Here is a 13,757-nt window from a genome sequence, read left to right on the forward strand (position 1 = left end):
TATCAAAAATTCGAGCTTTTTTCAAAATAGTCAGTTATGTATTTATTCGGTTTTTGGGTAATATCTTTCAGATACCCGTTGTGAAATCTGTTGGCATTTGTTAAACAAAATGAATGTGACCCCCCAGAAAGAAATCCCATGATCTTGGCTAATCCTCAGTTGCACATTAGGGAATGCAGTCGAATGACCGCACGGTAATCGTTGTGCGACAACAGGCCACGCTGCGATCGCTGGAGCACTCGGTTCAGCCGCTCTACGGTCTCCGTATTGGAGGTCATCTTGAAAAGATCATCGAGGTACTTGAGCGCTTCGCGTGACCAGAACATGGACGGTTTGTTGGCGTCCTTGTTGATGCTGCCAGGTTGATTTTCACCCATTTCATTCAACAGACGGTCGCACTCCGGATTGAGAGTCTGGCGCAGCTGAAGATCGGCTCGCGATCGTTGCTGGGGATTATTGTAGGGCATCTGGTTGATCTGCGGACGTCGAAGATGCTGCTGATTGTTTTGCTGCTGTTGTTGCATACGTTGCTGTTGCACACGTTGCTGCTGTTGTTGCTGTTGCAGACGTTGCTGCTGTTGCTTCTGTTGTTGCTGCTGGTTTTGATGTTGCTGCTGCAGACGTTGCTGTTGCTGCTGGCGTTGTTGATTTTGTTGCTGCTGAGCCTCCTGCTGCTGCTGTTGCTCCTGAGCTTGACGTTGCTTCTTTTTTGAAATTTTTGGAGGTGGCGGCGGAGCCATGTCCTGCCAAGATGGTGGAGGAGGAGTAGGCGATGGAGGCCGTTTACTAGGCGATTGCGGATGACTCTGCGGTTTCTTTTGCTGCAATCCCAGCAGCACAGGATCTAGGTGCAACGAGGGCAAGCGATTCTTTTGATCCAGTCGGCCATAACTGTTGAGCAGAGCGTCGTAATTCGGATGCGGATATGCCGTGAAGATCATGCGCCAATGGTCCTCGATCTCGTTGCGCATCTGTGCCGTGGCGTTCTCATCCGGCGAGAAGTTATCAATCAGACGACGCAATAAGACCACCAACTGATCGAGATGTGTTTTGCCATTCAAAAGTCCCGCCTGGCCCACGAGGATCATGTTAAGCTGACGCCGCTTCTTTTCCGCCATTTTAAAGCCGTTTTTGGTGTTCATCTCCTCTAGCTCCTTGATGCGCATGTAGTGACTCTTGGCGTTTCCTAGATTGGTGTTAAGACTGTTGATTCCATCCCGGATAAAGCGGATTAGCACATCGATACGTTTGGGGGGTTTCTGGCTCTGGAAGTCAATGCTCTTGCGTTTGACTTCCTGATTGCGTCTAAGCAGTTTCAATTGCAACTCTTCTTGGTGTTTTTTAAGGCCATAGATCACCAGAACATAGCCGTAGTCCTTGAAGTCCATGCGAACGCTAACTTGACACTGTTTGGCGGCTGCGGCCAGAAAATTTCGGCCCTCGGGACTGAACAGGTACTCGGATTGATCGCGCGCCATGATGATTTTGCCCTCGCTTGGAATATCTGGCAGTTCTTCACTGGAATCCGGATCGGGATTGTCGTCAGTGCGGCGACTGCTGCTACTGGAGTTAACACACATGGAAATTCCCTGGAAGTTGGAGGAGAGTTCAAAGTCGTCTCTACTTAGGGGTATGACATCAGGTAGAGAGGCCATGGGATGGTCGTGCGGAAGTTCGCTGGTGGGTTGGGCATCACTGGTTGTCGAGCTGGGTAGTTCAAAGTGCTCGGAGAAACTGTAATTCGAATCCGAGTCTAACTCATGGGGTGCCGCCAAAGCTGTCCTACTTGGGCCTGCCTCCTTTTGTGGATTGTCGAAATTGGTGGTTATCTCTTCACGCTGAACGGAGGACGATGGATCTTCTTGATTAGCGTCATTTATGGGTAGCTCCTTATCGGATGGGCTTTCAGCAGGCTGTACCTCCACAAGCTGATCGCCTTGAGGATGTTCCCCTTTGTGTTGCTCCTCTTCAGGTGGAACCTCTAGCGGTATCACCTCTATAGGTTGTTCCTCTTCAATGGCCGCAGGTCGATTCTCAGCGATTGTCTCGACAACAGGCTTTTGCTTCGTGAGCGATTTCTTCGCCGTTCCAGTGGATACCACCCCTCGAGCCGCCTTCACCTGAGCATTGGGCACATATTCATTGGTATACATCTTTGCTGGAATCTCCGCTAAAGCAGTGGTTGACTTTCTCTTGACTGACTGGACTTTTGCCAAGTTCGCATTCACAAGAAACTTAGCATAATAGCAATTTTTGGGCATACTCGGTTTATTCCACTTAAAGTGGAAGGGAGTTTCAATGGCAAAAAAGCCGCTTAAATCTCCAAGATTACCGATAGGACCACCGCGATTCTTGTACATCTTTTGGTGTGACACAATCTGGCTTGTGTAGTTCGTGCTACGAAAGTCACCAATCCGCTGACGGCAGTTCTCAAAAGGATGGCGTCCGGCGCAGTAACTGCATTGTACGTTTCTATACTGTACCCTGGTATCCAGGTCAGTGTTTGATCGAGTCTGTTAGAAAAGAAGTATTGAGATTGCATTGATTTCTACAGTGAATAATAAAAGTGTATTACCGTAGAGTGGTATCGACGCCACTTATCCGGACAGTGATCCACGCCGTGTCCTCTCATTTTGCACAGCTGGCAGACCAGGCGGCTATGGAAGGAGCACTTGTTGCACTGCTGCACGTAAGTTTCCTGCTTCGATCCGCACTAAAGATGGAGAATGAGTTGTTTATTAGGTTAGAGATGTAAATGTGTTTACCTACCCCAAAACAAATAGCATTGGGACAGCGGGGCTCGGCATGACCAACAGTTCCGCATAGAAAACAAACGAGTGGCTTGCGGGGACGCGGGCACTTTGATCGAACGTGTCCCATCTCAAAGCAGTTGGTGCACTTGGCATGGGAGCGGGGTCGTGCCACCGGATACCTGTCCGCAGTGTTGATCCTCCACTCTTGGCGATGAGCTGCAAGTACAGTAGGTTAATAGCTGTATTTGTTTATTACTAATAAGTCAACAGCACCTGTCATCATTCTTTGGAGCTTGTAAACAGAGAAGTTTTCCCCATTCCAACTGTCATTATAGAAGCTGCACATCTCTTCGTTCCAGCCAATGAGGTCGCCGCTTTTTGGCAGACTTTCGTCTGTTAGCTCTGGCAAATTATGCTCCACCTGTATGGGCTGCTCTTCGTTTGGCAAGTCTGTATCGTCCTCTTCTGGATCCGCCTCCTCGAGCTCGTTGGAAGCATCCAAATCCTCCTCGAAACGCACAGTGGTGTCTGCACTTTTTTCTCGAGAGTCTTCTTCATCCGATAGATATCCACTCGCATTCATTTGTTCCTCGTCCTCCTTTTTTTTGGATTGGGCATCTAGACGCTCGAAGACTGCTGTTAATCGATCAGTCATGGCATCGCGAAACTCAGCCTCTGCTTGGGAATCCGCATCGGATCCGATAGAAACGGTATCCATAGCTTCGCTAGTTCCTTTTTGTATTTTCTCCCTTCCCTGTCCTTGCTCTTGATTAAGCAGTCGCTCGGCTATTTCCCTGGCACTTGGCAGTTCATCTTCGGACGAGGATTCTGAGCTAGCATGCTGGATTGTAGAAACTCTTGGTTTTTGGATACGTGTAGTCTTCTTCGAATTGTCATCAGAGCTATTTCTGGTGCTGATTCTACGGATCTTACGCTTACATCGCTCCACTGCCATACCACGTGCTATGCCTGGAACTCCAGTAGAATGGACGCCATCCTCGCTGTCTGAATCATCCAACCCATCGTCGTTGTTTGGGTCAGATTGGCTGTGATTGTTAGTTGAACTGGAGCGTTTGCGCAAACGCTTAGTCTTTTGGACACTGGACTCCACTACCTCCTCGACCGAAGAGCTGCCCGATGACGAGTCTACGTTGCGTATGATCGTCGGCGTGGTCTTGCTTTTGGCCTTTGAGTAAATGCCACTTTCCGTGAGGTCAGATTCACTTTCGTAGACGTCCAAAGCTCTGAACTGCTGCTCGTCCACACGGTAGTTTTTCTTAATTTCCTCCAGTCGCGAAGGAGGAACAAATTCATATTCCGATGAGGTATCAGCCGCAGGATCGTGTTCATGATTTACAGATGTATTTTCCGCAACTTCCTTATCTTTTGGTTCCTCCCCAATAGCTTCCCTTATAGCCGTCTCGGTCAGCACCAGGAGATCTTCATCATTGGCGTTCTCACGTTCGGCCAACAAGCGAGTAGTGTCCTTCTGCACTATGAAGTCATCACTGGACATGACGGAACAACACGGTGAATGCATGGACGGCGTGGTACTGCCAGCAACAGCACTCATCTCCTCCGGTGCAGTAATACAAGACAAACCCATTTTCACGTCTGTGGCGTCCATTGCGTTCTCCTCGTGAAACAATTGGGATGAGGTACAGGTCTGCTCGCCGTCGCTCGTGTCCAAATCGATGATAGGAGCTGGCGGAATTGGTACTAGAACCACATCATCGTCATCGGAGGATCGGCTGCTTTCCGCCAGGTTGACAAACTCCACCGGTGCAGATTGCTGCTTTCGCTGTTTTTTATTCAACTGAGCCTGCTTGGATTTCTGTTTCTTATCTGCCAGACGCTGAATCTGCTCCAACTTGCGATTGGCTTTGCCAAAGGGTCCAGGTCCTGTTTGCTGCTGCTGTTTGTTCTGTTGCAGCGGCTGCTGTTGTTTTTTCTGCTGCTGTTTGCTTTGCTGCTGCTGTTGCTTGTTTTGCTGCGGCTTGTTCTGCTTTTTGGGCGGGCAGTTTGGTGGGATGGCGACTAAAAGCCTCTGGTCAAAGCGCTCCTCCTCGTAGGCTTCGTGGTTCACTTTGGTGGGTGCGGTTGGCTGTGGTTTTGGCTTTTGTACTGCTGGCGTCGCCTTCTTCTGCTGGTTTTGATGCTGCTTGGATTGCTGATTTTGTTGCGGCTTTGGCTTTTGACTCTGCTGCTGTTTCTGTTGCGAATTTTTCTGCTCCTGAGGCTGTTGCTTTGCCTGTTGATTTTGCTGTTGTTTTGCATGTGCAGTTTGCTGCTGTTTAGCCTGTGAATTTTGCTGCTGATTCGATGGCTGGTTTACTTTTTTCGGTTGATTAGGCGTTCCTTTTTTGGGCGACAGCAATAGATTTTTCTCCTTCGGCTTTTCGACATCCTTGGGTGTTGAAGAGGAAGCTTCTTCAGTAGCTAAAAGACAAGCATCATACATTATAAGGTGCTTCTTAATATCAACTAACAAATATGAATATCATATTCCAGGACATCTAAAATTGTATAAGAAGACTTAACCAAACATTTTTTCTTAAGGCAAATCCCTGAGACCAATTAAAAAGGCAGTTTCTAAACTAGAAGACCAATTTTAATACCAGAGTGGGTTTAGCATATGACTAAGACGGGAATTGGACATGTCGTCACCATCGACATCGTTCAGCTTGTACCCTTGCAGTGTCAGATCCGACAGTTGCGATTCGCTTATGTGGAAGAGGACAAACGCCTCTGCGAGCAGGTCGGATCGATTGGGCCACAGTAGGATCCGCACCGCTGTGCGGAACTCGTCGATAGCCTCCGTGATCAGCTGCTGAGCCTCGGACAGATTTGCAAGTGGCGTCATCATCCTATCACCCAACTCAGACTGCTTAGCCTGCACTTTGAGAGCCTGCTCTAGTTGCCTGACCAGCCGCATGAACACAAACCTGCGGTAACGATCTTCAAAAAACTGCCGCGGCATATCACACTGACTCATTTTCCGCTGAACCAAGGCGGAGAAGATAAAGCCATCCACACAGGAGCCCAGCACACTTACGCTGGCCATCAGTACGATTGCGGATAGCATGTACTCCACTAGCCGTTGGTTCAGTTCCTCACACCAAAAAAACAGATCTCGACCATGCCTCGCCAGTTGGTAATGCAGCAGGCAAACAATGCAGACAAGGTCGACAGTGGCCAAGGCCAAGGTGCAATGATTGAAATGGCCCATCCGCCTTTGAAACACTTGCAGGCCGCACCTGCCGAGGCTTAAAACGCGACTGAGGAAGCAGGTCATCATTGGAAGGTTATGGAGAATTTTGAAAGCAAGCCAACGAAATAGTTTTGAAAAGGATGTAAGCAGCCTAATGCCCAAAAGCTGGTCTGATCCCCACAGATGAGTGTATGAAACGGGCTTCTTAAAAACAGTGAAATGGCGCGGTAGTTAAACTAGCTAGGAATACCTAAGATGATTATTCGGTGAGAACTATTATATCCTAATTAATCGACTTTTTATGATTAATTATGATTATGATGTAAATACAAACACTGAATTAGCTATAATTTATATTAACTAAATACTCCTATAAAATTCACGTAATTTGTTTTGTGTGAAGGAGATTTTTAAAACATTCACGGCTAAGAATTTTGGACTATTTCTGTAGCAGTTTATGGTTTTAGTTGCTATATACCATTTATCACTGACTGACACTCACCTGGTGTTGTTTTGTTTGTGGTCGCCTGCTCCTCCTCCGCCCGCATCACATGGCCCTGCCCCGCAGCTCCCTCTCCGTCGATCCAGTAGCGTGGTTTCTGCTTGTTGTTGATCACTCGTGTTCCGCTGACGAAACGATGTCCGGGAATTGGATGCTTCTGTTGTGGAGGCGGTGGCATGCTCCTGGCATCCTGGTCGCTGGGTGACTCCTTCGCAGGTTGATCCATGGCAGTGTGGTGTTCCTCGGTTCCATCGCTGTAGTGGATCGAGGCATATAGAATGGATTCCAGCTCGTTCAGCCGTTCGCTGTCCATCTCCTCAAGCTGTGGATTAGAAGACATGACAATGGAACTAATAACAGGTATTTGGGGCAACACTCACATCACTCATATTGCGCGTCTTTGTTTTCCTTTGCTTTTGATTTATTTTTCCTGCGCATTGATAAAAAGTAATATAATGAAAGAGAGCACGTTGATGGCAGTGATGGACGAAATGGAAAGAGAAGGTAATCGAGGCAGTGATGGCACTCTGGCTATCGGAAATGTGTCTATCGAATAGTAAACAGAAAATAAAAACAGAAAAATCGGACTAATAATTCTTTTCTTGCCGAATAGTGGGTTATTTTTAATAAAATAAGAAAGAACGCAAAACACCAATAACAAAAAATAACATTTGAATTGGTTTCGGTATTCAAATTAACACTAAATGTACAAGATTTTTTAATGTGACATTAAAGAATTAAAATTATTTTCCTACCCAGTTAATTTTTTATCAATTAAATTTTTCTAAATTAAAATTTTATACTTCCTCCGAATAATAGCTCTTGTGTTTCGATATTTGTAAGCAATCGATTGTGGGTGCCACCGATAACGATTACAAGAGAAGCAACCCTAGCTGCCGGGCCACGTACAATTTGCGTTAAAAAATAACAAGAAGTAATTAGAGCTAAAATACAATGTAAGTGTGCCGCAGGTGTGATGAATTTATAACTTAACTGGATACTTATCTGGTACTTTTAGAATGGACGTGATGCAGCGCTACGTTTCGCCCGTGAACCCGGCCGTTTTCCCACACCTTGCTACCGTTCTCTTGGTCATCGGAACCTTCTTCACCGCCTGGTTCTTCATCTTCGTGGTGTCCCGGAAAAGCTCGAAGGAGAGTACCTTAATAAAGGAACTGCTGATTAGCCTGTGTGCCTCCATTTTCCTGGGATTCGGTATCGTTTTCCTACTCCTAACCGTCGGTATTTACGTATGAGATAAAAGACCATTCCGCATAGAAATAAACTGAAGATCTGATCGTGGGCGTAATTATACATGAGGCCTTCGTTTTATTAAGGTGTATTGTAATTCCAATTTTAAAGATTCAATTTGCGCTTAAAACAATTTCGAATATATTTTATGCTAACATATAAATCGTCTACACGTGCTCGCACTACCCCGTCGAAAAAAATCATGGCTCTTCTATCCGGCTAGACCAGCCTTTTGTCTGCACTTCTGCATTGTGGCCCGCAGGATGAACTGTTTCCGGGACAGCTGGCGCACGTGCTTGAGGAAGGTCTCCAGGTCGATGACACCTCCACGGAGACCCTCTCCCAGGTAATAGATGGCATCCTCGGTGGCCGCTTCGTCGGCATAGGCATTGAGTAACCTGCAAGTGAAATAAGTATTAAGACTTTTGCATAGAGTTAAGTAAAAGCAGCGCTAATCTTGGGAGGGGTTTGTAGGCGGTATATGTTGCTGTTAGTTAACATTCAACTTACTGTCGGTATAGAGGCGCTGTGGTGGTCACTGCTTCGTCAGGGTTAATGGCCTCGGCGCTTTCCAGAGTTTCTAAGCTCTTTTCCAGCTCCTGCTCCTTATCCTTTAGTACACTTATGTTCTTTTGCAAATCAACCTGTTCGCGCTCGAGACGCGATATAATGGCATCGATTTTGGAACTGCCCTCGACCAACTCCTGCTTGGTGCGATTGAGAGTTTCGATCTCGGCATGATACTGATTAACCTTCTCCTGGATTCGTCGGCGCAGCTTGTCTTCGACAGCGCTTATAAGTGATGCTTTGATGTGCTCCTCGGTGATAGTGCCCGTGGAACTGGGATTAGAGGGGTTCTAAAAAGATGAAAACTATAACAAGCTGTTTTAGGATTTTGATCAACAACTTACATATCCCGCTGCTGGTGGGTAACCACCCGCTGTAGGTTGCGGGAAATTCATGTACGGCGGATAGCCGGATCCGCCAGCTGGACCAGCAGGTGTCGGGGGATACGGTTCGAAGTTGAATCCTGTGGGATACGGTGGAAAGTTGCCGCCACCAGCTCCGCCAGCTGTAGGATAAGGCAGAAACGAGTTGCTGCCACCAGGTCCGCCAGGCTGAGGCATATAAGCTGGACAAATGATAAATGTTTATAAAGTTTGTGACATAAATATTTGGAAAGAATTAAGCAACATGTAATTAAATTACTCAGGAATTTACGTTAGTGAAATCGAGAATTTTAGCAAGACAACAATTAAAGTTTCTTTTTAACTATATATGCTATTTAGAAGTTCTCACTCACAGTTCGTGGGATATGGTGCTGCAATTTGTTCTTTAGGCTTTGAGTACACCGGCGGATGTTCTCCGAAAGTGACGATCATCACCTGGATGAGCGAGAGAAGGTCGGAGGAGTTCGGCTGCCAGTCATGCAGGTAGGGTAAATAGACCTTTCCATTGTGATCCACATACATCGAGACCTTTATCTGCATGGTGGGAGTAGGTTTGACAAAACACATGGGTGCATTCTGCGGATGAGTGTCCATTAACCATATACAAATAGGAATGTAGTACGTGTTATCTGGTAGTAAGTGAAAAAAAAAACATTCATTATCTTGCATTATCAAGAGGTATTTATAATATAATGAATTACTTTTGTAGACCACGGGAATAGTGCCCTGTATGGTGAACAATTCCTTGGAGCTGCCATCGTTGAACACTAAAAGAAAATATATAAATAATATACGTACATACATAAGCATTTGGCCAGCTTGGAAGCTGTTATCAGCTGATGCTTACCGAACCTCTGCAGGTCGTAGGTCAAGCTGCGGTACGAGGTGACCACGTCCACCACGTCCTTCTTGGTGGCACCCACGTACTTATACTGCAATTAAATCCATTATATCGTTAATTGCGTTTCGTGCAGAAGAAAGAAAAACCAAAAATCTCGGAGAATGGGCGGATGACTCATAGACGGGTCTTACCTTCGATAGATACTTTAGTATTTGTGACTCCTCAACCGCGGGCATGGTGCTTGGCAAACCAGATCGGCCTCAATCGAAATCCTCTTAAAATTTTGATAAAATTCAAACTTTTTTCGTTTTGATGGCAGGGAATTTGTTGAATGAAAACAAAAAAATTTGACGAACAGTGTGGCCACCTCTTTTTCCCCAGTATACCAAATAACGCTTTTGATTAATATGGCTTGCCGACTCACAGCTAACGGGTCACATTGGTAGAAAACTGTATTGAGGGAAAGTAACTTTTCACAGTTTTTCCAAATATTCGCATCTACTACAAAGGATTAAACAAAATCATGTTTCAACTAGAGTCACAACCAAAACCACTGGTATACCAAAATATACCATTTTGGTATTGTTTTTTTGAATGCCCAGCGTTGCCAGACTCTAAAACTTTTAACGGTAAGAAAGAATTAAAATAGAGTTAACACATTGAGTGAAAAGAATACGTATTAAGTTTATAAGAGTTTCGAAGCTTACCAACTATTACTAAATAAATACTATTTCTATTTTGAGAATTATATGTTTAGATTAAATATATATATATTGTTTATTATATTATTATATATATTAGACAACCAAGTCCAACTTATGTATGATATTTGCAGTAAAGAAAATCATTTATTAAACTTCTTACTTATTTATGAAACAATTAGATTTCTTTGAACTGAATCCTGTGACAAGAAGAATTCAATGATCTGAAAAATTTGGAATTTAATGCTCTGCACTCAAAGCATCATTTCAGTTCCTGCTGCTGATTTTAATTAACCAAATCTCGAATATATAGAACCCCTCGGGCAATCTCTACGAAAATTAAGCCAAAACATGGCAATTACCCACCGGCTTATCTCTGCAAAACAAATCCAGATACCGATCCATTGCTCCACTCGTTAAGCCTAATTGTGGCCAGAAACTTGCGTGAGTCGTTAAACTTTTTCGAGGCACTTTGTCGCGATTTTCAATTCCGTTGCGGATTCCGCTTTGACAGTAATTACTTCCAATGTCTCAAGTTCGCGCACATAAAATTTCGATTCCAAGGAAGGTCAGCTCTAATGCCTTTTGTTACTGTTTGCCTTGCTGATTGATTTCTGCCCGAAGCGCAATCAATGAACAAGTACAGTAGCCAAACGATGCCCTATCATTAGGGGTAGATCAGCAATGGCATTGCAAGTATACGAGTATGCTGTAATTGATAATTCTTATCAAATGATATGCATCCTTTTGTAAATAGCAACCGAGTCACCTTCGAAGTTTTATAATAACGAACATTTTGGTTCCTAAGATCAATTTATAAATCGATATCCAGTTAAGTGCCAGAGGAATGGAAATTTTGTATATTAATAGACAATAGATTGGGTATAGCTGCTTCGGTTGGTTGGACATTTTCGTGGAATGGCAAGTGCTTTTGGGCAATTGGCTTCTTATGCGTTTCGCCTTCGGCCAAATACAAATTGTTGGCCATGCGTACTTGAACTCGCCTGAAGAGCTCGCCTGAAGTTCAAATCAGAAGTGAGTTCACATAAATCACTTTAAGCGCACTCTGGCTGACTGGCCGACTGACTGCCGATTACTCATACGCCTCGTGGTCGCTTTTAATTAGCCAACGCGATTCTTATCACTGCTGGCCACTGCTACTGCTGGGGAACTCAGGCTGAAAAACAACCTGACGCCGCTTCACTTTTGTCGATGCACTGAGAAAACTATTAACAATGGTTATACTTTGAAATTTATACGAGGGACACCATTTACATATCTTCGGTGTTAATTGCAAGCCTGATGGTTGCGCTGATAAAAACAATGTAGTTTAGACATTTAAAAAATCTTTAAAAATACAGTAATTATTTAGAAAATATATAAAATTGAGAAATAATTTTTATTTGAATTATTAGATCCTTGGGGATTTGGAATTCTTTTAGCCAAAGCTAATGTAAGCCCCTGAATTAAATGGAAAACACCCTAAACAAAAACCAAATGTATCTTTAGAAACCGAAATATTTTTCGGTGTGGCTGTGTAATTGCCTGCTCTTGTAAGCCTGATTTTCTCAACCGCGATGACCTCCGGCCAGCTGTGTGCTTCTTCTGCGGCCACCGCGATAATGATAATCATCGTAATCATCGTAATAATCGCGTTCCGCGGTCTTTGTGTGCGCCATCTATTCTCTCTTTTGGCTGTGAAATCTTCTAGCCATGTCCCAAGGCCAGGCAAATTACAACAAAGCTCCGAGCAGCGGCAATTGAGTTCATTATCATAATAACCCATTGACCAACTAACTGTTGTAAGTTTTTTCTTGAATGCCGTGGCCAATGCCTCTGCCTGGGCAGAAGCTCAGTTCAACGCGACTCAGAATTGAAAGTAGAATGATTTATGCGACGGGATTGATTGGGACCACCCACGTAAGCGAAATCGAGCGATTGAATCTCGTTCAGAAGTCATCAATTTTGTCAACCGAATCTCAACGCTCGATTAATCACATCACGCCTGCCAATGACTTTTAATGAGCCTCCCGCCTTGTGAGCAATAAATTTAATTAAAACAATTTCAGCACTTTGAGGCCGAGTACTTGACCCAAACAGGCGAAGTTCTAGCCAGATGGATCCGTTTCGGCATAATGGACTTGGCCAGAAGCGGAAGTGGGCAGGCAAACTCCGGCTAATTGGTTGCCATTATGTCTTTACATTTTATAAATGGCAAATCTTCACTCCGAATCGAGACTTATTTTCGGCGTACTTAATGCCCGCAGTTCTAAAAATAATGTCTAATGATCATCGCGGCGCAAACAATAGTGGACTAAAAAGAAATGCCAATGAAAAAACAAATGAAATTAATCTGTCAGTGAGTTCCAAGCGACCGCAAAGGAGATTCCACGGCAAAAATGTAAAATTCCCCGTGGAATACCTGGAAACATCATCCATTAAACTCATTATCCATGTAGTCCATTCATCCGCTCCAGTGACCTCTTCCACGAGGCGGAAACCCGAGGTATTGATCGAAATTCCTTTGTAATGCCATTTAATGCTATTTATTATGCCATAAAAACATCAAACGCAAGAATCAATAATACACCTGATGCCTGATGCTGCCATGACATGCTATATATACTCGTATCCGCAGCCAACCATATGTGTTTTTGGTACCAGCTCCCACTGACAATATCATTAACAACAAAGAACAAATTTCTGCCAGCATCACTTTGCAGCGATTAATGAACAATACGCGAGACATTGGAAAAAACAAAACCAATCCAAGAACAAATAAATACGTAGAACTACACAAAGCATGAAATAATATTCAATAAGATGTTTGAACTTTGAGCATGAGGAGATTTGCGGCTAGATGTGATGAAAGACATTTAACTACGGATAAGAGCTTTCCGAAATTAAGACCATTAAAAGCCAAATTTAGTTAATATTTGCTTTGGGCTTTATGAACAATACGAATATTCACGCATTGTCTATTTATAACTTACATCATTTTGATCAAATCTATCATAAGCTAAATTTAAAGTCCATGAATTGTAACCCACAATAGATAAATAAATGCTTTATTTTAGTTTTAAACTATTCCACATATAATCCATTTGCAACAAGCCTTGTGGAATAACACTTTTAGTATTTTTAACCATGACAACATATATATTTATAATAATTAGCTTCTCAGGTAGGATTTATAAGGGTTTTAATTTTCTCCCCAGGGCATTCTGAATAGCTTAATAACATATATGAATATTCTTTTCAACTGCCACTTCCAACATTTGGGGGCATAAGTATGCTTTAACCCCTCTGTTTTTGGGCGTAACTGTTGGTCATTTCCGGGTCAAGTCGCGCATTCACCTGGGGCTCCACCTCCCCTTCCCGAGCGTTTTACATTCGTGAACTCTGCCACTCGACGACAGAAACCATTAATTAGTAAATTGCTTTGTTTTTGTGACAAAATACCCGAATTTGTTCGTGTGCTCGAATGATTGATAGTTGTTTGATTTGTGCGAACTTTGAATTAGCCATCATTTGTTGGCCAGTCAGCA

The 13,757-nt window shown here is 43.9% G+C and overlaps 4 protein-coding genes across 4 annotated transcripts; 1 reads left to right on the forward strand and 3 right to left on the reverse strand.

The window, feature by feature from the left end:
• Positions 1-16: 16 nt before the first annotated feature.
• Positions 17-6,972, reverse strand: LOC6534398. Its single transcript, XM_002095040.4, has 6 exons — positions 6,847-6,972; positions 6,467-6,788; positions 3,027-5,192; positions 2,770-2,969; positions 2,576-2,713; positions 17-2,513 (listed from the first exon to the last, which is right to left on the reverse strand). Exons 1-6 carry the CDS (start codon positions 6,853-6,855, stop codon positions 156-158), a joined length of 5,193 nt encoding a protein of 1,730 aa, XP_002095076.2. The 5' UTR covers positions 6,856-6,972; the 3' UTR covers positions 17-155.
• On the reverse strand, positions 5,347-6,145 carry LOC6534399. The gene has a single exon (XM_002095041.4). The coding sequence runs from the start codon at positions 6,049-6,051 to the stop codon at positions 5,365-5,367; it is 687 nt and encodes a 228-aa protein (XP_002095077.1). The 5' UTR covers positions 6,052-6,145; the 3' UTR covers positions 5,347-5,364.
• A 339-nt stretch (positions 6,973-7,311) lies between the features above and the next one.
• Positions 7,312-7,780, forward strand: LOC6534401 (transmembrane protein 258). Its single transcript, XM_002095043.3, has 2 exons — positions 7,312-7,422; positions 7,485-7,780. Exon 2 carries the CDS (start codon positions 7,486-7,488, stop codon positions 7,720-7,722), a length of 237 nt encoding a protein of 78 aa, XP_002095079.1. The 5' UTR covers positions 7,312-7,422; position 7,485; the 3' UTR covers positions 7,723-7,780.
• Positions 7,761-9,861, reverse strand: LOC6534402 (tumor susceptibility gene 101 protein). The gene is made up of 7 exons (XM_002095044.4): positions 9,700-9,861; positions 9,515-9,599; positions 9,369-9,434; positions 9,021-9,296; positions 8,629-8,849; positions 8,228-8,574; positions 7,761-8,115 (listed from the first exon to the last, which is right to left on the reverse strand). The coding sequence occupies exons 1-7, from the start codon at positions 9,742-9,744 to the stop codon at positions 7,929-7,931; spliced, it is 1,227 nt and encodes a 408-aa protein (XP_002095080.1). The 5' UTR covers positions 9,745-9,861; the 3' UTR covers positions 7,761-7,928.
• Between the last annotated feature and the right edge of the window lie 3,896 nt (positions 9,862-13,757).

Source organism: Drosophila yakuba, chromosome 3L, assembly GCF_016746365.2.
Source record: "Drosophila yakuba strain Tai18E2 chromosome 3L, Prin_Dyak_Tai18E2_2.1, whole genome shotgun sequence".
Taxonomy (NCBI): domain Eukaryota; kingdom Metazoa; phylum Arthropoda; class Insecta; order Diptera; family Drosophilidae; genus Drosophila; species Drosophila yakuba.